The 25,461-nt window shown below is 40.8% G+C and overlaps 1 protein-coding gene across 2 annotated transcripts in view; it reads right to left on the bottom strand.

Annotated features, from left to right (window-relative positions):
- The window catches only part of TOP1 (DNA topoisomerase I), a 69,593-nt gene that overhangs the window by 23,771 nt on the left and 20,361 nt on the right, over positions 1 to 25,461 (bottom strand). For both annotated transcript variants that reach the window (XM_013947148.2, XM_067307913.1), the window contains exons 3-5: positions 13,409 to 13,511; positions 3,346 to 3,472; positions 2,677 to 2,735 (exon numbers count right to left, since the gene is read on the bottom strand). In XM_013947148.2, coding sequence (XP_013802602.1) covers positions 2,677 to 2,735; positions 3,346 to 3,472; positions 13,409 to 13,511 — 289 coding nt within the window. The remainder of the gene's footprint in view (positions 1 to 2,676; positions 2,736 to 3,345; positions 3,473 to 13,408; positions 13,512 to 25,461) is intronic.

The following is a 25,461-nucleotide window of genomic DNA, read 5'->3' as shown; positions in this document are numbered from 1 at the left end:
CAGCCCAAGGAGATAGTCTTTCCGGGTCTTGGTATTTGCCATTTCCCAAGCAACACCAATATCAATTTCAACAAACAACTTAGATTTCACTGTGTTTCTTCAAGGCCTGTATTTTAATAAAAATGACTGCAGCTTCCAACACTTTTTAAGTATATTTAAAGACAAAATAAAATTGAAATCATGCATGTGTACTGGCAGATAGGGACATGAAGTAGTTTGGGCTCAAAATCCTTATTTAGCCAGATAAGAGAGAAAAGGTTTGTCAGCTGAACATATTTGAAAGCTATTCCCCTGCATCTTTTGCCAACTAAATATTGAGGCATAATGCTAGCATGTGAAAACTAGAAAAAGAAACAAAGATTTGGCAAAGTTAAACTGATTAGTCTCTTCTCACTATCCAAACCACGGGAAACAAACAATCCTGTCCCTCTCAACAGACCACAGTTATTAAATTAGGCTCAATGTTTTCAGCCATAATATCCCAAGATGCTAGTAATAAAGAAAAAACAGAGTATGACTGCAAGAGAGACTATCTCTTTAAGCAAACTCATTATTTCTAGATTTCACAGATGCATTACATTTATCTTCATAAAGAAAAAGATGTTGCAAAGAGTCCAAAATTACATTTTGAAGCACTTAGTACCACTCCATTCAGGTGGAAAAACTAAGTGATATCTTGAGCTTTTCTATTCATATTCAATCAGCAATTTCTCTATCAAATTGACTCAGTTTCCAAGTCAACATGCAGATTCTACAATTGGGTGGAGTGGGAGAAAAACGCACAGCATTCCTCTTTGTAGATCACCGTCAGCAAGAGCCATTCTGGAGTCTTATTTTAGCTGGTAATGCGTCCATGAAGCAGAACAAGACAGGTTGCTCTTTCACAGCTGTAAAGCCACTGCAGTGCTGGCAGATGCAACTCAGGAAACAGATACGTGCTGCTATAAGAAGCCATTTTTATGGCATCACCTATGATTAACTAAGATTCGAGTCTGCAGCACAGACACTTGCAAAACATCTATGGAGAAAGAGGTATTTGTCCCACCTAATTTTTCTCCTCTCCCAAACAGAAGTCTAGTACTACTTAACACATTAGACTAGATAAAATTCTGTTTATTAACTTAACACTGAAGCACTTCCCAATGTTTTGTAATAATGGGAAACGAAGTATGATTATTTCAAAAGAAAGGAGCTGTGTGATCGAGCTGAACCTTGACTTGTATTGTTCCCGAGACTATAACGTTGCTCGTCCTACCAAGTCTTAAAGAATAAAATCGAAACCATCTGAGTGAGGACATATCCCTCTGGTGAACTTACAAAAGACCATTTCAGCAGGAGAAAAAAAAAAAAAAATTACTTTACTCTTAGCCAATTTTTGGCCCTGAAGAAGGCACAATTTTGATGGTTCCTCCAGGTTTTTCTTGAACACATTAAAAAAGCTCTGGGACCTGAAAAGGATCCAGTTATTTTGACACAAGAATGCCCAGAGTCTCTGGCGAGACGAGCCCGCGCATGCAACTCTACTAAACAGTAAAGACTAGAAAGAGTTAATAAAAATTACTGTTTTCTACACCACAAAACACTTGAACATTACTGTTTTCCATTTCCAGAATATCAGTCCCTAAAAGGGCCTGGAGAGGGCGCCTCTTTCCTGTGCCAAGCTTAAAAACTACAGAGTTTGCATTTTTAAATAGAAGTACAAAAATGAAACAGATGGAGGAATTCATGTCAAGTGGGCACATTCAAAATATGCAGAGAATCGCTGACAGGCAGAGACTACACAGGTGCTTTCTCCCAACCTCTCTGCATCCACAGAACACGGTGAGACTGGAAGGATTTTTATTTAGTTGATTCATAAAACTGGAGATATGGCTGAAAACTTTTTTTTTTTTTTAAAACGTGACACATACCAACTGCTTGTAAGGCATACCCATCTACCACAACACTGTGGATCAGACTCTCCCCCAAGAGAGCAGCACAGAAGCCTAAGTCCGAGGACCAGATTTACCACCTTAAAAACAATCAAAGCCTGGATTTAAACAAGTGACAGAGATCTTAGTTTGTCAAATATTAAAAAAACTACTTTCTGTCAATTCATCACTTCTGAATTTTAACATGACTGTTTAGCATCAACTGATACAACACCCAGGTCCAGGAGACTCTATTAACACTAGGAACTTAGTAATTAGTAGAATAGCTAGGCATTTTCTGAAGCTATTTCTGGTTTAGACAAGCATCCTTCTTGCCACTTACTACAAAGGCTTTGGGCTGTAGTCACTTAGAGAACAGATACTCAAAGTTGCCTTTACAAGGCTCTTTCTCCAAAAGACCAATTGCACGGTTGAAATACCAATTTTATAACTATAACAGAGGTTGTTCTAACCCCAGCTACCAATGCTTCTATGGTTTAATCTCTCCTGGGCAGAATTCAATTATTTGATACTGGGAAAACCTAGCACATGCAGGGAGACAGCAAGTGTTCAACAGCTCCCATCACCAGTTGCTAGGAAAGCAGATTAGTTACCAATTCTCTTAGTTGAGAAGGACATAACGTCAGAAGGGGTCTAAAGTGTTCCAATTTTGTTTTTCAAGATCAAGTAAGAGGATTCAAAGACTCCAAGCTTTTAAGAAACATCAAATTATTACTTTTTTCAGATCATAAACTTGATTTCTTACCTGGAGAAACCATTTTCCTTTTCCTTCTTTATTTTCACATCACCAGCAGATAACCTCATCTGAAAAACAAAAAAGCAGGAGCTGACTGGCACTGCACAGAGCACTATCTTTTTCTACCATGCAACACAGGCAGGCTATTTAACCCGCAGGAGGACCCCAATGGCACTGCTACAGGTATCTTCACCCTTATAGCTCTGACTGATCTACAAGATGCACCAAAAAGGCAACATTTTCTTTAAGTCTTAGTCAATTCGGTATATTCTGGCCCTCCAATTCTTTCAACAAATTGTAGTCAAGTGCGTAATTGGTCCAAAATACACTACTTGTCTACATTTTTCTCTGCACGGAAGAAACGTGATCCAATAGATTTTTTCCTCCCTTGTCTCTGAATCTAAGCTTGGCAAAGCAAGAAAATAATAACGGGAAAAATTTAAGGCAAGTGGGCACATCTCCATTGTGAAACTGTCTCCACTCACAATATTTGCAGAAAAAGCCCTTGTAACTTAATACCTTGTATTCCACAAAACGAGTCTTAAACTCAGCATGGGGACAGTTCTCTCCAAGCCAATAAAGACTGGGGAGTATAAGCCACATGCAACCCATTGGCTTTTCATCATTGGTAGTGCAAAACAGAACCACCCTCTTGTGTCTCCCACAGAAGACACCCACCTTCTCTTCCTTTCGCTTCTCCTTGTCTTTATCTTTGTGTTTGTCTTTGTGTTTCTCTGAGCTGCCATCTTTGTGTTTGGTTTTCTCCTTGTCTTTGTGTTTCTTTTCCGAGGAATCTTTGTGCTCACTGCAAGATAAGAGAGAAAGTTTGCAGAGGAGACACACACAAGGAGATTTGACCAGTGCAAGCAACTTCCAGTGATAAGCACAGGCGCAGGTCTTGATCCCTACGAACCCCACGAAATAAGTGATCACAGTAACAGGAAGATCCAGCAAGATCTCCTGTTACATGTTATTCATTCGCTTTAGGAGGACAAAGAACATGCAACACAGCTACAACTGCCAAGTGTTTCACATCAGGAAACCTGTATCAGCCTGGACTGCCAAGGATATTCAACAGTTGCTATGTTTATCAAGGCTGAACATTTTAGGTTGAATTCTCACCACCTCTGCTTTCCCTCTTCTCTAGTGCACACAGTGGTCACTGGAATAGAGCTGCCAGTCTCATCAGTGCCCATGTGAGCTTTTGCTCAGGCAACAGGTTGTCAGTCTGTTAACAGTTTGTTAAAACAGTTCATCTCTGGAACTTGGAAGGAGAATCACTGCTTTCTATTATTCCCAAACAGATGAGAGAACCAGAGCAGACAGGATATGTGGCATACCTGTGTTTATACAAAGTCAAATAAAAAAAGGCAGGAATAATTCAGCAGTCCTTAGTCGGAGCTGTTCCATCATCTGGGCCTCTTAAAATCACTATGACAGTGAGCACAACAGACACTGCCCAAAGGATGAGCACTACAGATCAGCACAGAGATGTAAAGATGTCTCCAGGCAAGAATCTGCTCTACTAATACTCAGATTCTTGCACTGTCAATAACAGTGCTGCCAGTTTAACATCTAAAATTCATGGGTCAGGATTAAGAGGAAAAAAATCCCCAAGGAGAAGAAAGCTGACCTTTTTTATTCCTTCTCTATCCCCTTCTGATTTCCAAGACATTTGGGTAAATTTGGATCATTTTCAAGCTTTACTTATCAACCAGAAAGACTAGAAAACATCACTGTTTTCAAATGAAAATGAGATTCTCATGGAATTACTTGACCCGTGGAGTCAAGAGTGTGAGGAAATGCTCTCCAGAGACACGATAAAAATTCTAAGAACTGGCAACGTGGATTAGCAGCACTTCTGTGGAAGCCAAGCAGCAAGCCTGTCAATTCAGCATGCCTTGAATACACATTTATAAGGCTGTACAGATTCCCTGAAGTCACCCTTGGCTCAAGCAAGCCAAAGGCACAGTGGAAATCAGGCTTTTTTCTATTGGGCACGGTTAGGCTGCAAGCACGCTGCCTTCCTCCTGCTGCCAGTTCACACGCCTGCTTCCTCAGGACTTACGTTTTGACAACGTGCTCTTATCGCTGTTGTTCTCTTGGACATTCGCTGTTTCTCCTTAGGACTACACAATTTAATACAAAGCTTTGCTAGAAATAGGCAGCTTCCTTATTTTAGTTATTTCAACACTCGAGTGCAAGATCAACTCAACCTGGAGGAATAGAGTCCTGGAAAACGGCAAGCCTGGAATGCCTGCTAGGAGGGTGTGTGGGGGTTATTATTATTATTTTTTAAAGATGCTTCAAGTCATGTTTCTATCCAAAAAAAAAGAAAGTGCAAAAGGCCTGGAAGTCTCATGGCTACAGAAAGCAAGCAGCACATTAACAAGCTCCCATAAAGCTTGTGTGTAATTAAGAGGAAGGCAACCGAAGTCACAAAAACACCAACCCACACCCAGCTGCAGAACTGTAGGGTAAAGTCCAATGTGGAGAGAGTTTCAGAGCCTCACGTATCACTAGCATAAATGGACCTGAACCTGCAAAAGGTCTAAATTATTCAAGTTCAGAGTAGCACACTCCAACACACACACACCAGCCTTCCAGGCCCAAGCAGTTAAAGGGAGAAAACTCAACCTTAAAGGAAATCTCTATATTGCATGTGCTGTGTTGCATTAAAAAAAAAAAGGTCAGTATGATCAACAGGAAGAGAAACCAGTTTCATTTCAACTCTCCAGAAACCTCACTCTGTACTACATATAAAACTGTACAGGAATATCTAAATGTTAAAAGGCAACTGGCATTCTAGAAATTCCTGTAGATAGACACACAGCACCACATGTTGCCTGTGAGTGAAGATTTAACAACTGCAGACTATTCTTACCCAGCAGATCACGTTATGTACACTGTGTGATCAAGACATACAAGTACATACAGAACATCCTGACACTGGATCTGAGAAAACCACTAGGTGCCTGCTCCTTTTACTCAGATTTAACAACCCAGCCTCTGTATCCTGTTTATTTATCAGTACCCTTGAGACTCAGGACACCTATTTCATTTTCCTTTCCTTCAACAACAGTCACTGCCCCTCTGAAAGAACAAAACTCCATGAGCGTTAATAAACAATTTTCAGCTCTGGAAGGTCAGGAAATTCTGACTCGTTATCTTGCAGTGTTATCTCTATGCATGATAGGTACCTCATTTGCCAAAGATTCAAGTCTTACAATTATAACAGAGGTATATCATCATACAAGAAAAAAAACGAAGAAAGAACACGGCAGGCTTAGACCCATTTTAGTCTCTGCAAGTCTGCCTGTGTCTATTTTCTGACTCCTTGTTCTTATTTGGTATTTAAATCCTATGCGAAAGAACATGCTTGAGTCGGACAACAGTTTGCATCTCCAAAGCTTGGCACATATTGCAATCAATGGAACTAGCTCTCTAAGGTAAAGTCCATGGTGGTGTCTGTTACTCGGGAGTTTGGATGGGCAAAAAATGAAAAGCCTGGTCAAGTTTTCAAAAGCACCATACTCATTCTGGCTAGCAGGCAAAAGCACTGGTTTTCAACATGTGCCTGGTGGAACCATGGGGAATACACAAAATGTGACTAAAAGCAAACGGATGACAGTCTACATCTGCAGAATTTCTAAACCTGAAAAAGGCAGACAATCTCACTGGCCTAGAGAAGTTGTGACCATTTTTACATGTGCTGAGTGGTTACAGGCTCTGCTTCTGGAAGAAGAAAAAAATGCTCAAAAAAATTTATGCTTACCTAAGTAGAAACCCAAATAACACCTCTGCTTGAAATGGGGTAAGCGGCCATGACTGAAAAGCTGCTATGCAATCTAATCTCAAGCTAAAAATTCATCAGTGCTCGAATCAGAATCAAGAAGTCTGGATTCCTGATTCAGTCATAGTTCTTAATCACAAGACCATCCTTCCCCTTCGCTTTGCGGCAAGGGGTAAGTTTTCTTACCTAAGCAACATGGGCTCAAATAACCAGAAGTCTTTCGTTTTAGTCTTAAGACTCCTTTTCAAAACACTAACAGTATTTAGTGGTTAGGTCTGAGGTCTCCAGTCTTTTCTCCCAGTATGTGACCAGAAGAAATTCCCCCCAGAAACCAGAGTTGTGTTACCCGCTCCAGTGAAAGAAAGAGCATAGATTTCTTTCCTGCATTCATAGAGAGGCTTTGTCAGACATGCATGTTTCTAGACACTAGACCACAGCTCCAATATTACCAACAAGTTAGCCCCAAATTTTCTGATGTGTGAAAACATGCGGGCTTGTGCTATTCATCCTCAGTAGAGCCTGTGATTTGTGCCTCAGTAAAGCTCATCTGGAAACACACCGATAACAAAGGTTCAACAAACAATCCTGAGAAGGGTAACTTCTTTCTCCCCCAAAGCAAAGCAGGTTTCCCAGATATTAACTTCAGTCAGCACACTGTGTCTTTGGTCTTTCATTTGGCTAAGATACTTATGGAAGCCTCCAGGGGAGCACCATTTACCAACCATACTAATCTCAAAAGAGAAGGCAACAGGATGCCATCCTACCCTGGAGAAGAGGTTTCAGCCTTCCATCAGAAAGCTATTTCCAGGCATCCCCCCAAAGTTATTAGGAGGGACTGGGAACAATTTGAAGATCAGAAGTCTTTCTTCCTGGCCTATTCAGAACTGGGGGTGTGGGGGGGTGAGAATCACTTTCCAACCACCCCCCCCAATCCAACATGCAAAACACCACCAAAACAAACCACCACGGCTGCATGCAGCCACATAATCGATTCACAAACCCATGTCTTATGTACACCTCTGCCAACAAACCAGGTTGAAGTCACTGAAGTAGGACAGTGAAGCTCCCCATAAGATAAAGTTCACCGCAAGTTATGCTGGCTGGACGATAATCAGGTCATTAAAAACAAACCCTCTGCCCCCCCCCCACCCCTTCACAATCCATTTTAGAAATACTCAGCCCTGTTGACACAGTAAGGCATTCCTTTCTGTCCAAGCCATTACAGTTAAACCACTACAACAGCACTGAGCTTTACACCTCAGTAAAGGTGTTTATGCTGCGCTATTTTTGTAAGAACAACCCCAAACCCCTGCAGTGCAGGACACTACATTAATAAAGGCAGAACCAGGGATTACATCATCTAAAAAGAGTGAGACACATCTCAAGATACTGGCTTTAGTTCAGACAAAGGCCAGGCAAGTAGTAATAAACCTCCTAAAGCATCACAGCCTTTTTGTTAGCTTGCATGCTGTCTTTCATTTAGAGTTTTAGTGTGAACAAGGGCATTCAAAGGCCTTGGAGAGCTCAGGCTGAAGCACACGGGGCAGTAAATGCAACCGAAGAAACCATTTCCCTTGAAGGTAGAGCTGTCTTCTGCAGCCAGGATGCCTGAAGGAAGGAAGACAGGAGGGAGCAGAGGGCGAGAAAGCGAGACCACGCACCTGGCAGCAGCTGGTTAGGCTGTATCACATGGGAAATTCACAAGTGGAAAATGTTTCCGAAGAATGGCAGATGTGCAGATCACAGCTTCCTTCTTCAAACTACAACAGCTTTGCAGTAATTTAACACTGCATTCTTCAGGTGCCATTTATGTACACTAATAATCCCTTCCCAGGCCTTTTTCATTCCAGCTTCAAAATCGCAAGCTGGGAAGGATGCTTTATCTAAAGTGTCTCTTATTTCCTCTCTCTTTTTCTCAGTTGTAATTAGCCTGTGTCTGGAAATCTGCTACTAGTAAGCATCAAAGCTCTGCTGCAAGCGGAGCTTTGCTTCCCGACATGGTAGCTGTTAGAATCCAACTGAAGCGTAAAATAACGGGGAGATGCAATTTTAGTGAAATCTAAAAACACAATGGGGACAGAGCAGAGGTTACACAGCCCATGTCTTGTTTGACACAGTACAATACTAATGGAAAACTGATCATATTCCGAGCAATACATACTAAGGAATGTCTGACTGTGCGGGAAGCGTTTTCGAAACAGAATACACACCAGTAAAGCACAGATTTTCAGCTGGCTTGCAGTATTTTAACGCTCACTGCTAGTGTTATCATACGGTATTACAGGGCTTGAACATGTGAGCCCCCAATGGTTAAGCTGGGATTTCAGCTATGCAATGAAAAAATGAAACCGCTTTTCCCAGAGTAAGGGGAAATCTTTTCACCAGTTTTCACAGACAACAGATCAGGTCTTCAGCAAGCATGACATTATGGGAGCAAGATAAAACGCTGGGCTAATCAACAGCAGTTTAAAATAAAGCAGAACAACGTTAGCAGGTCCTTTGAGATGAGGATCAGGCATAGCACGTACTTTCTATGGATGTGCTAGGGTCAGGCATACCACTAAATGAAAAAGCAACAAATTTTACTAGTGGAAGGCAGTGTCACACTAGCTAGCTGATCAAGGTCAACTGTGCACTGCAAATGGAAGGGGAATTAAAACAGAACACCCACACCGGGGGACAGGACGTGCTAGAATTTTTTTAAATGCTTTTTCCTCTCTACGTCAGATATCCCTGCCTCTCACTGCCCCAAATGCACACAATCCTTCGCAGTTAGGGTTCACATAATAAATTGTTTAGGAGGTATGCAAGAAGTCATAACTTAAATTTATCTTCATTCACCGCTAACAAATGCTTTGAATCTGCCTTTTTCCTAGCAAAACCATGAAACTCAGAAGATGCCAATGAAGATCATGTCTATGAATCCCTTATATACGTTCCATGCTTCTGTTCCTATCAAGCTGTTAGCATGAGAGATTTTGTAAATGGAGCGAATATGCAATCTGACAGATTTTTTTTTTTCCCCCTGCAGCTCAGACGCTTGTCACATTGACAACATGGATCAGTGCTGCAAGAGGAGCACAGGAAGAACAAGTCTCTCTACTCCCATTCACTGTCACAGCCATTTCTACGCTCTTCAGTCTACTGGCAGCCCACACTGCATGTACAAACCCCAAGACACCTGGCAGAAGACAGTCATTTCTGCTAACACTTCGAAACCAATCTCTCACAAGCCTTGGCTTCAAAGGGCCCACTCTTTCATTCTCTTACGTGGCTGCCTTGTTTGAAATGTTCACCTTCCACAGATCAAAAACCTACTGCCACATCAGATTTGTTTCATTTTATTCTTTTAACCATTAACATTTGTATTTAATGGATGTATATTACATTTTCTTTTTGGGGTAGAGAAAAAGAACAAAAGACAACACTTGGCCATTTTTTGAGAGTGATGTGATTTATTCTTTGGTATGGATTTTCCTCAAGTGGGCTTTACATTTTCCTTCCTCGAGGGGGGTGACAAAGATCGATCTGAGGCATACAAGTGTTGCTCTCTCCCAGTTTACTACAGCTGTAAATGAGTGGCTAGAATATAGAAGTGTCATCTTGTGAGTGGGAGAGGAAAGAAAGCAAGAAGCAAAATTAAGAAGCTCTACAAAGCAGTCCACACACTTCTGCCATATGAAATTAAGATTATCTATTTTAGGTATTTCTGAGACTTATCTTGGCAGTTTAGATCCTTCCTTCAAAGTCTGCACACAGAAAACATTCTCCTGCCTGGGAGTTTTTCTGCCTTCTTGACACAGGTTTTATTTTAAAAGCCTTGTTTAAGTACAGAATAGAAGATGAAGTTGTCAAACTATTGCAGGCAGGAACGATCTGCTTCAAACACTGCCAGGCAACGCTCTTAACCGTGCACAATGTGCACAGCTATCCTGCACTTCTTGGAGCGCAGTAAGGGGACCCTTACCACACTCTGCACAGTATGCCATGGAGGTACAAACCCAAGTTTCAAAGACAACGATGGCTTCAGCTTTCCAATAAAGCAAAATTCAACCTCTTTGACAATTACAAAATACAGAGCACATCTTTTGTAAGAACAAAGCAACTTTTCTGAAGTACAGAATAAATTTTCTGAAGATTTATATGCAATTCCAATAATTAATCGGAGGTAGTTCTTTAAAGGATTCATTTTGAATTTTAGTAGCTGGCAACAGACTTGACGCACTCTCTCCCTGACCCACTTTTTGTTTAAACCCCTGAACTTTCATATTAGGCTGAAACTCAGGTGAAAACACATTTTCAGTCAAGACAGCACTTCTCACGGTATGCGTTTCTTCACCCCACTCAGCTTGCTTCAGTCTCTCCCCATCCTGCCCCTTAACTCCCCCATGCCCGCTGCCATCCTTGGATCCACACCGCCCACACAAACTCTTGAAAGTCATCTGGCCACAAGAACACTCTCCATTCAGGTCCTTGCAGAAGTTCCCCCCCTCCTCCAAGCAATTCCCTTCTCACCAGAGATCTTTACTCCACCTCTCACCGCCAATCCATGTTGCAAGCTTGGCTATCTGCTTCATAAGACAATTGTTAATTAAATCTAGTCCTTACAGGAACAACTTACATTTATGAAATTATGTGGATGACAAAGGATTTGGAGAAGAAAGGTTTAAACTTCAATTATGAAGTTAATTACTTTTAAAAGGTTTGTTTTAAAAGTCAAGTGGACTTTACACAGCAAGCAGCCATGTACCCTGTGTGTGACTGAGCATGGATGGGGCTGGGAAGATTTTAGAGTACACCTGAAGGATTAACCAACCAAAGCATTGCCTCCACATGCATGTGTAGGTGAGCATGACCTTCCCTGGAATACCAGCTTCAGGGCTGCATCTCGTGATTCAGCAGCCTGATGTGCTCATTTTAAAGGTGGCACTGCTTGAAAAGCAGAAAACACATTGACGTTTTCAAGCTGTGCACTCAGACTGGAGAAGTCCCACCCTGTGTAGGTGCCAGAGGGACAAGGCAGTATCACAGTCTTTCACCAGAACAAGCCTTGGACAAAAACCCCGCGTGTGCATACACTCACTCATGCCATCCACATGTGTATTCTGTTACAGGGCTCAAAGATGCAGTATATTGTGCCCAGAGGACAGATGAATACTAATAGATAAATGAAAATGGCTGGAGACTTTAGGCACAACGCCCAAATGAGATACCTTTCCTACAGGGATTTCAAGGTAATGCTGTGGGGAGGAGGGAATTACTTCAAGATTAAAAATTATTACATATCATTTCATGGCAAAGCCACATCTTACAAAACAGTTTAGCCATTCTTTTCTCCTTTCTACTGTTTTGTTATTATTTACCCTATCAGTTCTAAGCAGCTTCAAGTTACAAATCATTATGAGATGGGTGAAAAACATTTCTTCCTGTTGAAAATATCCTGACCACTTCCAACCGCTACATAAACAGGGTCAAATCATTAACAAATTCTGGAATTTAAAGATAGCACTTACATTAATCCTTAACAAAAGGATGCATTTTACTAAGATTGCAGAAGAATGTTTTTCAAGTGCGGCAATAAACATTTGGAAACGCAAGACTTCAAGCATGCGCCCTAAAACTGACCTTAAGATCAGCAAAATGAGAAACTGGAAATAAAGGCAATAGACACATGAGCAAAGAAAAACACACACAATGTGTCTAAGGCATTTAGTCTTTGCTGTGGAAGCCAGTAAATGCTGCAAGTTATTTGGCCTAGAATTTTTTTTCCCTCAACAGTTTACTTCTTTTTAAAAAGAAGAAACGTTATGAAACTGTAAGGTTGTATAACTTCTCAACTAAAGTGCGACCCTGATAACACAAACCCACTGCCCAGCACAGACTCCCTCACTCTTTACTCGGTTCTTTTTAATAGAAATCATTGTTAACACAAACTTCTTTATTTCCTTTTAGATTGTGTTACAACGGCCACACGACAATTATTTAACAACATTAGCTTGGCCATAGCATAAACACTACCATTCCTGAGAGTCAGAACAGCAACTTACCCTCCAGAAACTGAATTGTGCAGATTGTACATTCAACGTAGACTCTGTGGCACTTGCTCATCAGGAGTTACAACTAGAAAAGCTTTTCTGAGCTGTGTCACACATGCGACACACTTACCCTGTGCTACACCACACCAAATCACTAAGGACAGACTTGCACATCCCAGTTTTTGCATTCAAAGCCTAGGTTAGAACATCAACTGGAACCTGGAATTCAACGTCACCTTAAGAGCCATCGGTCACCACGGAGGAAATAAATGATCATCTTCATCAGTGTGGACGCTATGGCAGGTGACTGGCATGAAACATCTTCCCCAGGTAGTGGCAGTGTAGTATATAATTCACACCAGACAAACCTGCATGCAAATCCTTTCAAATTTACTATCTAACCCAGCAGCTGAGACTAGTCCATAACAGTTGGCAAACGCAAAAAGGACTGTTTGGCTAAACTGCCACCAGGATTCTGGGGGACCATTTTTCCCAGACACTGCTATTCAGAAGGCTGAGCAGTCACATCAGGTCCATCTAAGCTGAAACAGTGGAGTTTACTCCAACACTCGAGAGCTCCACATTTGTGTTGAAAATAATCAGAACCACACATGAGAGATTACCAACAAAACTGATCAATCTTCATGCAGATGAGGTTCAACTAATTTTTAACACCTTCAATGACACTAAACTACAACAATCTCTTATACATTAGTATTGGCTCACATTTGCAATGTATGTGGCTTCAGCTACCTATACAGAAACACATGCAATTACAAAAGTTAGGCTTAAAGCACCTACACTGATATAAAGTGCACTCAAAATTCTATCCTCATTTATCATGGTAATTTTTATAAGGCTGCATGAGCAACAGTGTTTTAGCCTATGTGGACTTCATCAACTTTTTCCTCACCTATTACTGTGCTTGGACTTTTCCCGGTCTTTTTCCTTGTCCTTCTTGTGCTCTTTGTGCCGGTGTTCTCGGTCTTTGTGTTTATCTTTGTGTTTGTGAGAATCTGCAAGCAGAGAGGCAAAAAAAATTAAGAAATAAAGTTGGGAGAAAACTCCAGGCCTCCCTCATGAACCTCTGCATTTTCCCCACCCCGTTACAGTACTTTCTGTAATTCAAAACTAGTAACAAAAAAAAAAAAAAATCTTAGTTTCAGTAGTCCTAAATGGACTCACTGTTCCTATGGGACAAGTTAACTGGTTTTAGTAACAGCTGCATTTATATGATCTTTAGTCCAATGATCTTTAAATGCTTTACAGACCCTGAATAATTGCAACCCCTCTGTTAATTAGTAATGGCTATATCAAGTTCAATCTTATTTTGTAGATGGGAAAATTAGCTTTCAATGCCTTTAAGTATTTAACATCAAATAGTAGATTATAAGGATACAGGAATAGAGAATAAAGCTGAAATGTTAGGCCTGCTGGATTTTAGAATTTAGACCACTCTACTTCCACAAATGTCTAATCTAGACAAAGAGGTCTTAATTTAAGTTATCTTACACTTACCCACACAGTGCATGGCATGACAGGCCCCTAGCAAGGGAAAGGGGGTGTGGTGGGGAAAGAGGAAGAAAGTGGCAAGAGAAGGAAAAATGGATGGATTAGGGATTCCCGCCTCATGGTTCTCTGCTGCAGAGATGCTTATCTCTGCAATATCAGATCCACCAGGAAAATTAAGCATGACAGCTCTGATGAGTACGTGCTGGTGGAAAGCCACCTACAGAGGTTATGACTGGCCCAAATGAAGTGACAGGAGAAAGATGGGAGATGATACTCAAGTGAATCTATATGAATACAATGACTTTAGTGCTTTCAATTTCCACTTCCAGAGAGCCATTTTCCCATCCTCAATGCCAACTGTACAATAAACAACGAAGTTCTTTAAAGCACCAAAAGAAATAGAGAACCAGCACAGGAAAAACAATGACATAGTCTGAATTATAACTAAACATATTTAAGGACCTAAACATGTTTGCAAATGTCCTTTATAGGTCGGTCAGGAAGGAGCTGAGGCTGAATTACCATACCAAGTCCACCTCAAGAGGCACAACCATTTACGAGTCAAGGTCATTACTCCTCTGATGCTGGGAAGTAAGTGTGTGTGCCTGAAGAGTCTCCTGTCTTTCTGGGTATGTGCTTCTCAATGCCCTAAAATTAAGTAGCTCTTCAGGAAACCTAAAAGACTATGCTGATTTTGGCAACTGCTTTCAGATAACAGTGCCAGCATTTCCAGAGATTCCTGGATGTAAGGTACTAATGATTAATTAATTGTAAAGAAGTTATGCCTCTATAACAGCTACTACCCCCACGCTAAGAATAGGAAACTGCAACACAAGGATTTTGTGACTCTTTCATAGATAGGAAATGCATTGCAGAGCCAGAAGCAGATCTCACCCTCCTCACTCCAAGTCTTGTGGTGCTTTTACCACATGTTCATTTTCTCTTTAACCAACACCAGTTCTTAAGCCCTCAAAAACTTTCAACTGGTTTTGGTGGAAACATACCAGCAGTCATATTTCCACAGAATTTGACTTTAATCTACTGTTTTCTGTATCTTCAGATATTGTTTTGAGACACTTGCAACAGGACAACATAAAGCAACATATGAAAGTTGACATTCAATTTGCCTTCTGCATCTTTCCTTAATCCTCCTGAACTTCCTAGTGCTTTCATGTATACAGTAGATATATTTAAAGAGCAAGACTGAGTTTCTATATTTTGATATACAGGCAAGTGGCAGGATATGTGGGACATTTGGTATTGCAGCATAAACCACCTAAGAATTTTCAAGTACCTAAACAGCAAAATCTTTCACAGCAGGCTGGAGCTTTGCAGCAATCTCCTAGCAAACTGCGTGGGGACAGGACACCTACACTCTCTGAACTGCCAAGAAGCAATTTCTTGGTGCCCTTCTCCTTCCCACTAGGACAGCACACGTTTCATGGGCAAAAATGTTTTGGCAGCTCATGTCACACTTATGATTCTTCAGTTCAGTCTGGAAGCTCAGACTGCTTGGAAACTGCCTGGGTTCTAGTTCACAGACAGTTTGCTCACTGATTCCTGAAGCACTGGCTGAAGAGAACAACCATCTATTTACACTTGATGAATAGGTAAAACACTAGAAAAACCATCATGCTATACATAGAGCGATGTACACTCATTTTATAACATATTCAGTTTATAAGGAGGCACATACCAGCATGGAATCAATTTTTTTTCTATCAACCAATTGATGGAAAATGTGTGCAGCTGTGCTCAACGCTATTCTCTTTAGAGCTTAGAACAGCAAGATTATTTTCTGCTAAACACTGCAAAAAGGAACAGTCTTTTACCTTCATCTCCAGATTCCCTTCCACCCAACTCACGTGCTTTCCTGCTGAAACAGACATTTGCTCTTTAGAAGTAGGTCCAGGGCTATACCCTGGAAACACTGGAGTCAGTCTTCGATATCTCCTCCAACCTCTGTACTGTTTACAATGATTCAGTATTTTCAGGCAGTGAGAGTCTGGTAGAGCTGTAAAAAGGTTCCTGACCAGTGACACTAGTTCTGCTTAGTGACATTTGCCTTCCCTTAGCTTTCCTTTGCTACATACTAAAGGATTTCTAGCAGGAAGGCCTTTCACAGAGTATTTTGGCTAAAAGGCAGGCAGAAGCGGCTGGAGGTTGTTCGACTATTCTTAAAAGCAGAAGGGAGAAAGTGGCAGGAGAGCTTTAGCCACAGCACAGTTAAGACTGGAAAGGTACTTGCCTCTGAACAGACTGAGAAATACTTGTAAATTCGGTACTTCCATGCTGGTGGGTGTACCACCTCGCGGAAATACCTCCCAGGAATTAAATTATTCTACAATATTTGCCTAGTATTCAGATCAATGGTGTTCCTTTCTGACACAATGCCATGAGGTAGGTTAAGAAAGAGGACTTCAAAGGGGTTTATTAGGCAGTCTTTAGCTAACACATGCATGTCATCAGAGAGCATTAAAGCGCTCTGTCTCCTTTTTTTTTTTTTCTTCTTCTTTTTGAGGGCAGAGGTGAAAGTAGTACAGCAGACTGGAGAGTTAAAAACGACACAGGATTTTCTTTTTGGCATATCACAGGGGAACGCTTTCTTGCCAAAACTGACTTTATCTAAGAGCCCAAATGGATGGTTATTTGGTGGCTGACATGAAACAAGTTCAGCCATTTCATTCCAGTTCATGTAGCCACATCACAGAAACCCATATAGCACCATCTCCAACTCAAGCAGACAGGCAACAGATAACTGAGTTGGGAGGGAAACTTTTTTTTTTTTTTTGGGGGGGGGGTATTATGGGCCACCTCCCAACAAATCTCATCGACTCAGAAGCAATCAAGGGAAGTGTTCATGACTGCTACTGTATCTTCTTTGATCTATTCAGTGTATTTATTTCTATTTCAGTTTCCAGTAACACTCTCCCAGCTTACAGCTGATTAACAGTTGACTAGATCCAGCCTCTTATGAGCTCCAGAACAAAGTCACATGCAGCATCACACACATTTAATTTGTTTCCTGCCTTTTATGCCTTCACTTAAACATCTGCTCTCTCTAATGCTAAACAAGGAGATAAATACTATTACTTCACCAGGAGTATTTATTAGCAGAGTCCACACTCTAGTGTTAGCAAAGCTGAAACCCCCCAAAACTAGTAAGATATCTAAAGGATTTCAGAAATCAAAGAGTCTCTCTCTAGTGTCAAGGTTATACTAGGGACAGGGGTTATGCTCACTGGGCAAGGATCCATTACCCCAAAGCTCTCCCTTTAGTATCCGCTAACCCAAACAGAGCTTTTGGCACCTCTTCTGTTCTAGAAAGCTTGACGGCCCTGGCACTCGATCTCTGCCTGTTAATGCTGAGCCTGGTACACCTCCAAAAGATTACCACAGCCCCGTACTATTCCTGCTATTGCCTCCGTACCTCCAACAATCACGAGCAGCTCTGAATTTTTGTATGTTGATTCATGCTTTTAACCCCGTTTAATTAAAAGGACGCCTGATTTAAGAATGGGAAGTCCTAAGCACTTTTGGTCTGTGGCCCTGCTTTGCCCCCCCCCGCCGCTTAAGGCTCTGGGGAGAGGCTGAGTCATTACCCTCTTTGCAATACTCGCATGGGTGTATTACTGGAACAGTGAAGTTTTACTCATTATCCAGGAACAGAGCTGTAAAAGGTTAGGAATGGTTTTAACTACAGCATGACAAAACAGAGATGAAGCAAAGACAAGCAGCCTCCAGCAGGCAGTCGGTATCTGGAGAGACAAGAGTGCCAACCGATAGAAAGGCAAACAGCCCGCTTAGATACCCAGACACCTGGCTTAACAGAATGAACGGCCTGGTCACCAAAGCAAATTCGGTGGGGCTATACTGTTTTAATTCATATGAGAAACTTGCTGGCACATGACACGGGATCATACAGACTCCATTTTATCCCATTCACACTTCTCATTTTTATCCCACTTCCATTTTACCCCCTTTTCCTCAAAGAAATTTAGAAGTCTTTTCAAGCACTAAGATGTGAGCAACAATCTGGCCCTTCTCACTTCTCCTAAATTAAGTGAGATAGCCAGCAAATTAACACTTGGCAACCCCAATTTCTAGTCAACAGTAGCTTTTCCAAAAATACCTATTAGCCTTCCATATTTACTGTCCTGGGTTCACCTTCTTTAAGTTATGGTGGGCACAATTTGAATATCTCATTAACCTGCTCGCAGAAAGGCTTCTGTTGGCAGCCTTTGTTCTTTTGAAATGTTTTAGCAGGTTCCGGAAATAGCGACTTCTAAGATTTTTCCCTCTGGTTCCAGCAGCACCCCAATTGTTTCACTGTGATTAGACAGCCCAGAAATACCACCGTAAAACCGTTCTTTTAATGGTGACTTGCAGTTTTGCATAGTGATGTCAGAAACCTGGCGAATTAGCTTACATTCACAACCTCCAGAGCAGGCACTTGACTGATTATAAATTAATCCCAAATTCAAAGTTAGTCATCTTCTGCTAACTTCTTAAACATACTTTAAATCAGTTAATTTTACATATAAGCCTCTGTTCTCTAGAATCTTTTCTTTAGATAATGATAAACTGCTCCTCTTTTGTAATGGCAAAGTTATGTCAAATAAAGGAGAAATCACCAATTTTATTTGATTAGATTTGTTAGGTCTGGAACAATTCAACAATCACATGCATATTTTCTGAGATAATTAAACAGTATATTTTTCATTATTTGGGGGGGGGGGAACACACCTGATCGAGTTCTGAATATTCAGACTTAAGCCTTAGACAGAAGTGTTATAGGGCTCTAAATTTTATTAAATCAGTTTTGTAAAGTGTGATGCACTGTGTAAACTTTATACTGGCAAAAAAAGAGTCAACAGGAGTCAGTACTCAAATAACTCCTTGGTAAGCTATCAATTATCAAATCCACTCAAACGACACCCTTTAGGAATGGCTAGAAAAGAGCTTCTCAGACTAAAAACAGCTCAGAAGATGATGAAGAAAGAAGTTTCCATCTCTGAGAAGGTAGCAAAACAGAATGGCATCAGAGGGAAGCCCCAATGAAAGGGGGATGGCCCCAGGAAAGCAGTCCTATAGTAAGGGTTTCCCAAAAAGAGCCAGGAGCTTTAAGATCAGCTTAGATATTTAACATGACATATAGATATTTAAAAATAAATAATTTTAAACAAGTTAGAGTACTACAAGGTCTCAGAAAGAGCAGGGAAAGGCTTGGGTGAAGTTAGATGAAGAATGAACTGATAAAGAGGCAGAGGAGAGGGCAACCCCACAACACCGAGGACTCACCAGGTGGAACATACTGGACAAATACCTGCCAGGCCCCCCAGCAGGGCAGGGATGCTGCGACCCGCCTGCAGAGCCTGGTCAGGAGTTGTGCACCCAACTGGCAACTGGGGCAGCTGTGGGGGAAGGAGGTTTTTGTGGGTTTGGAACTATTCCAGAGAGAGAATACAAAATATTTGAGTGAACAAGACCAAAAAGTTGTCCAAGTTAGATCAAAAGCAAGTTAGAACTGAGGAGTTTTGCCCCAATTCGATCTTATGACAAGCAAAGGGCCAGGGTAGGAAGAAAGGGAAGGAGATACGAAGTGGAAATGGGTGGGAACTGAACGGCATTCAATTTGGAAGCAGCTTGCGGCTGCCATGTGGGCACCAGCATTTCAGCCCTTCCCAAAAGCCTTCTGCACCCAAAAGAGTTGCCATATTTTCACTAAGCATCTCTCAGGGTTATTTAACAAAAAACCTGGAAAGAAGTGTAGTAGCTTATTTCACTTTAGTTATAAAAGAGAAGCTGCCATTCCCTTCTGCAAAAGGAAAGGCACAATAAAAACTCAGCCCTTCATACATGTATTTTTGCTGTCCTCTGGGCTGGAAAGGCACACTAGGACTTTACTACCTTTTACACTAGCAGCAACACCTGACCATAAGCTATTAGAAAACTCAGGTAACAACTTCTGGCCATGAACCAAAGCACCATAAATGGATGGTTTATTGTTATCGCAGGGAACAGGTTACTTCCCCCTGCACCCATCTCCTTGCCCACTTATGTAAAACCCAGTGTGAGAAAAAAGAGCTTTAAGCATTATCTAAAAGCTTTGCTACACTTACGTCCAGAAGGGCAATTTAATCTTACTATCTTAAATCTTGGGGCTGAAATTTGTGCCCAAATCTTAAGACACAGACAGTGGGAAAAATTAATCATGCTCATGACTAGGAAAAACTTTTTAACTGCTTGTTACTCCACTAACACCCTTCCTGCTTTAGCTCAGGAGATGAAATTTCTGTCCCAAGTTAAGTTCAATGCCTTGGTATTTGTTATAAGTGAAGCATACAAGCTTTCAAGACGTTAAGATTACTGTTTTTTATGAATATGTGGCTCTTTCCATTACCAGAGTGTTCACCCAGCTTGAACCTGAGGCATAAGCATGAAATTCTTTACAATCAGGATAGAAGACATTTTATATAAAAATATAAAAAATAGTGGGTTGACTGCATGTATGTGTCACTTCAGCCTATCGTCTGGAAAGGAGAGGAAAGTTTGGCTATTTTGAACAGCATCTTAGAGGAGATTTCTCCAGTTTCATTGCTAAATTATGCAGCTGAAAGGGAGATAATCCAGGAACATTTGACAGCTGGTCAAATTCAAAATCTTCTCATGGGCCTTCCTGTCACCTGAGAAACGGTTAGTCCCTTTCGAGCTGAAATACCTGAGTGTTAGGCCCTTTACCACACAACTACAGCGTTTTTACTATTTGGGCTGCTTACTTCCTCACCTGATGCGATGCAAAAATAAGTGAAGCAAGAAGACACTGTATGACCTAAATGGAACATTTTAACCATTGTTTCTCTTCCCTCACAGGCACTTCTCAAAAGTTGCCTTCTTAAAACTGTAGATGATTCGGAAAAGGCTTATGTTAAGTCTCCAGCTGGCAAAATTTGTTACAATTTATTTTGTCAATTTACATTAGAGTATTTTAGTACTTCAGAGTTCTAAAATAATTGAATATGAAGAGACTATTATGAAAATTATCAAGGTTCAGTTCCTGAAATGATACCTAGAAGGGCTATGAACATTCAAACATATGAAATGCAGTTCAAGGTATCTAAAACACTTCAAATTCTGGCACAGATGATTTTGCCTTAGGCATCCAATCAAAATGATTTACTGTCGCACTGAGTTTTACAATACATAGCTTACATCAACAAGAAGAAAGATCATAACATTGAGCAGTTATCCAAGACCTTTATTATGAATAGTGACTTGGTTACCAGATTAGCTAGACTGGCAACTGCAATCCCACGTGTAAGAGGGTTGCTTTTTGTAGAGGTTCTGGTCATCTTATAAACTGTGTATTTGAGGAAGCAACTACTGCGTGGAGGTGCAAAAAATGCAGTTGCAGACTCCATACAGCTCAGGAGACCAACTGTATGGAGAAAGTGGAACAGTCTGGAGCACAGGGGATTAAGATCCTCATCGTTAGATCAGTCATAACTGAAGTCATCTGAATTTACATGTTTTGATATAACAGTTTTAAAGGAGTGTACAATAATCCCACCTAACCAATTTGGAAGAGGTTTAAATTTTTATAAAATACTTGCATCCCTGTTGTAGGAACTCACAGTATGATCATGGTATTCCACCAATGGATTGCACAGTGCCTCTGGACTTTGTTTAAACAGATTACCATTGCTGAAGCCCAGAAAGAGAGGAAAAACTAATGGACAGAAAACAGAATTGCATCCAGGTATCAGAGGCAACACCTTTCCCAGTAACACAGGACAGACTGAAAGAAAACAGAACTGGAGGTGTGAAAGAAAGTGGAAAACATCTATATGCAACTAGAAAAGTCAAAAATGGAACACACACCCAGAAGGTATTGTTCAGAGAAAAGAGATGGTGTTATCCCAAATGATGTTCTGGAGCACAAAACCATAATCTAAAATAAACTTCCCTTGTGAAACTGGATAAGTCACTTTTTGACCCAGTGGACCTATTTATGCAACCATAGACTATGTATAAGACCTATTTATCTGGAAAGGCATTGCAAGTCTGTTTACTGTGCTATCGTATTTTTCTGATAACTGATTGCAAAATATTCAGAATCCTGAAATGAAAGTTACTAAAGTAACAAGACCCATGATTTGGATCACCATCAGCCATTACCTACATCAGAATAATTCAGACTGGAAGTGAGAATCCACAGTGACATCTACTCTAACAGAAACACAGAGTTTGGGGAAGCAATGCTTCCTAAGCAAGAGATTCAATAAAAGAAACAGGATTCGAGTTTTCAGTGGGTCTCAAGGAAGAAAACAACTACAATGATATTGAAACAAGTCTGCGGGGCTTTCGCTTGCTCATTTAGAGTGCCACACTTAATGAGGTTACCTTTTAAAAGCCACGTAACATGCAACCCTTTGCCAGTGTTCAAAGGCATCTCTGGCGAAACCCTGCTACAGACCCTCTTTGGCCTGCAATTTTTTACAAATGTGCCTGTACCTATACTACAGACTGAAACAGCCTGGTCTCAATTACACAGATGCCAGATAACTATATCCAAATCCCATTACATCCCTGATGTCAAATGCAAACAAAGTTACAGTGCTGTTACAAAATTATTTTACCTCAGGTGCATCACTGTGCCAGGTGCAACAGTTCAGGGAGGTTGACACTTTCTCAACAGTGCTTAAGAAAGAAATCCACTGCTTCCTTCCATAAACCAGAATAAGACCTAAGTTTTATACTTTGCTGCAAAACAATTCAATTAATTTTGACTAAGTGCAAGGAGAATACCCAAAGCAGGTTTTGGTTTTGAAGCTTCAGATCCTCTGTCATTCATCTTCCAATCGCAGAAGAGTGGAAAAAGGAAGAAGAAAAAAAAATAGAACAGAAGCTTCATGAAAAAAGGAGTTTGGAAAAGGACAGCAGAATAATCAGTGTTTTATCCTTCCCAATGAAGCAACTTTATTAATAAAGCAAGACTCCTCTAGAATGCATTCTTCTCTTTCCAAGAGTCCAAATAAAGAAATATATCACAGACTAGGTGTCAGTTAACCTATTTTCCAGGCTACAATTACTCAGGATGCAAGAATCCTTTGACTTTACTTTTCCTTTCATAAAGGAGGCTGAAAGCAAACAACCAGGCTGAGCCAGAACAGTGGGACCAAATGACACAACATAGCATCCAATTCTGCCCTCCCAAAGCTTGAAAATGGAGCTTTTTTTGTTTTTTATAGAAAAAGTGAAGTTAATGACCTTACAACCCCTCTCCATGTTTCAACAATTACTTGAAGCAAAAGATACTCACAGGGACAGATATTAAGGCCTTTTCCTTAAAAGGACTGTGCTAGGAAACTTGGCTTCAGCAACCAGACAGACCCCTTAGTTGCTGCATTCTTTGTTAATCCTGTAATCCCAAGGCCCTGTATTCTTTGCTGCCGAACAACAGAGGGGAAGTAAGAAACCTGTGGAATGACTTGGTGAGGAATCTAAATAGAGGCATACTTAGAGACAAATAACTAAAAAAACAGCTCCAGCCTTTCTGTCCTTTAGAATAGTTCCTGTGAGCTTCCTGACAAGTTCCACTTTCTCTTCAGCAGCGTTCTGTTATGCAAGCAAGGATCTTACACAGCATTTCAAAATACAAAGTTTACAAAACAAGATTAACGCACCTTCTGCTCCACCGAAACCCCAGGGCAACTTCAATCTAAGGAAGAAAGGTAAACAATGTGACAGAACTGCTAACAGCGAGAGAGCGCACGGCGGGCATGAGACCAACTCTGCAAGCTAAGCTCTACACTCGTTTATCCCTTCCAAACTTTAGGGCTTGGTTTTGATTTAGGATTGATTCATGATTTTGGATTGATCCATGGATTGATTCAGGAGAACAGGAGGAAAACAAAACAAAACAAACAAGAAAAAAAACCCAAACCACCATAGACTGATCATCCTTATCTTGCGGTGACTGAAGCCTCCAGGGCATGAATGGCTGAAGTTAACCTGAAGCAAATGTCATTGCTGGCATTTTATCACTCTAAACAAATCTACAGAAATTAGGTAGCTAAGCAAGGCATGCTGTGAAAGTCTATTCACAAATGGAAGAACTGATATTATTCAGTGCACTTGTTTTGAGCCCTTGTTCAAATTTCTTTCAGCCACATTGGACTAGTCACTTATTTTCTATGCACCTCATTTTTTTCTTCCATTAGAGAGGTACCAAATATTCTCAATATGGATAATTAATGTAATTGAGATAGCTATATGGTGTAAAGGGATGCTGACCTCAGGAAAGCCCCTACATTGCAAGCATTTTAGCAAAGTATATAGCAAAACAACTAATTGAGAGGGAAGACAGCAGCAGTAACTCTAATGAGCTGTAAGCACCTTTTACTTGGTTTCTTCTGAAAGATGGGCTTATTCAGATATGCCTACTCCACAGCTTATCTTAGTCGCTGCTTAGCAAATACATAAACTCACTGCAAGCAGAATTGCACTAGAAGACTTTACATAAGGGACAAGACTGGGGGAGCCTTATAAAGCATGAAAATACATGCTTGATCAGTACAAAAAGGCTAAATTAATAGCTGCTTCTTACACATGCCAAAGGGCTCCCAACTGAGAGGCAACAATGAAATTTCAACCCATTATTTGCATTCAAAAATGAAAAAAATCCAATGTGAACAGAAACATGGGTTTCCAGGGATTCCCAAGATGTAAAACATTCTCATGTAATTGCATAAATAAGAGCCAAAGAATGAAACCCATTAGTATATTCCCATTAACCAAGCAGAATAAAACAGAACAGCAAGTTAAAACTTTATGGAAACTGCCAGCATTAGCGTACAACTTAAAATGCTGTTGGCAAAGAGAGGAAAGTCAGGAGTGGTCTCTTAAGAAAACAAGATAGGAACAATCCTGTTCTTGTCCTTAGTGATATTTATTCTTATAAGGCTACATTGTATTATGAGTAGAAGTATTTTTTTTCATAGCCCCCTTCATTCCAATTTTGAATACCTTGCATATTAACACACTTTCCTTCCTTCCCTTACTGGGCTAGAAATAGCTCAGCTTTTTTTTCCTGTTAGTTTATGAGTTTGTACTCTCATGTATAAACAAAGTTATGCACTGCATGCGTGCACATCTTGAAGCAGCAAAACTGAAGATACACTTTTGCCTGATAGTTTCACAAGCCATCACCCACCACAGCTCTGCATAACAGGAGTCCAGAATTAGGCCAAGAAGAATACTGCCTAGGGAAAGTCCACCGAAGGAGCAGTATGGGACTTGGGACTGTTCTAGGACACTCTAGAAATAAAGCTGTACTGAAAGCGTGTGGAAGTTTACATGGTATACGCCTGCTTCAGTTCCGGCTGTCATCATCTCCACCACCTTCTTGCTCTCAATAAGCATCGAATTCCTCCTTCTCCCGCCTCAAACTAG

This window comes from Apteryx mantelli, chromosome 18 (genome assembly GCF_036417845.1).
Source record: "Apteryx mantelli isolate bAptMan1 chromosome 18, bAptMan1.hap1, whole genome shotgun sequence".
NCBI lineage: Eukaryota > Metazoa > Chordata > Aves > Apterygiformes > Apterygidae > Apteryx > Apteryx mantelli.
Note: the sequence above shows the minus strand (reverse complement) of the source record. Positions and strands in the feature narration are given on the sequence as shown.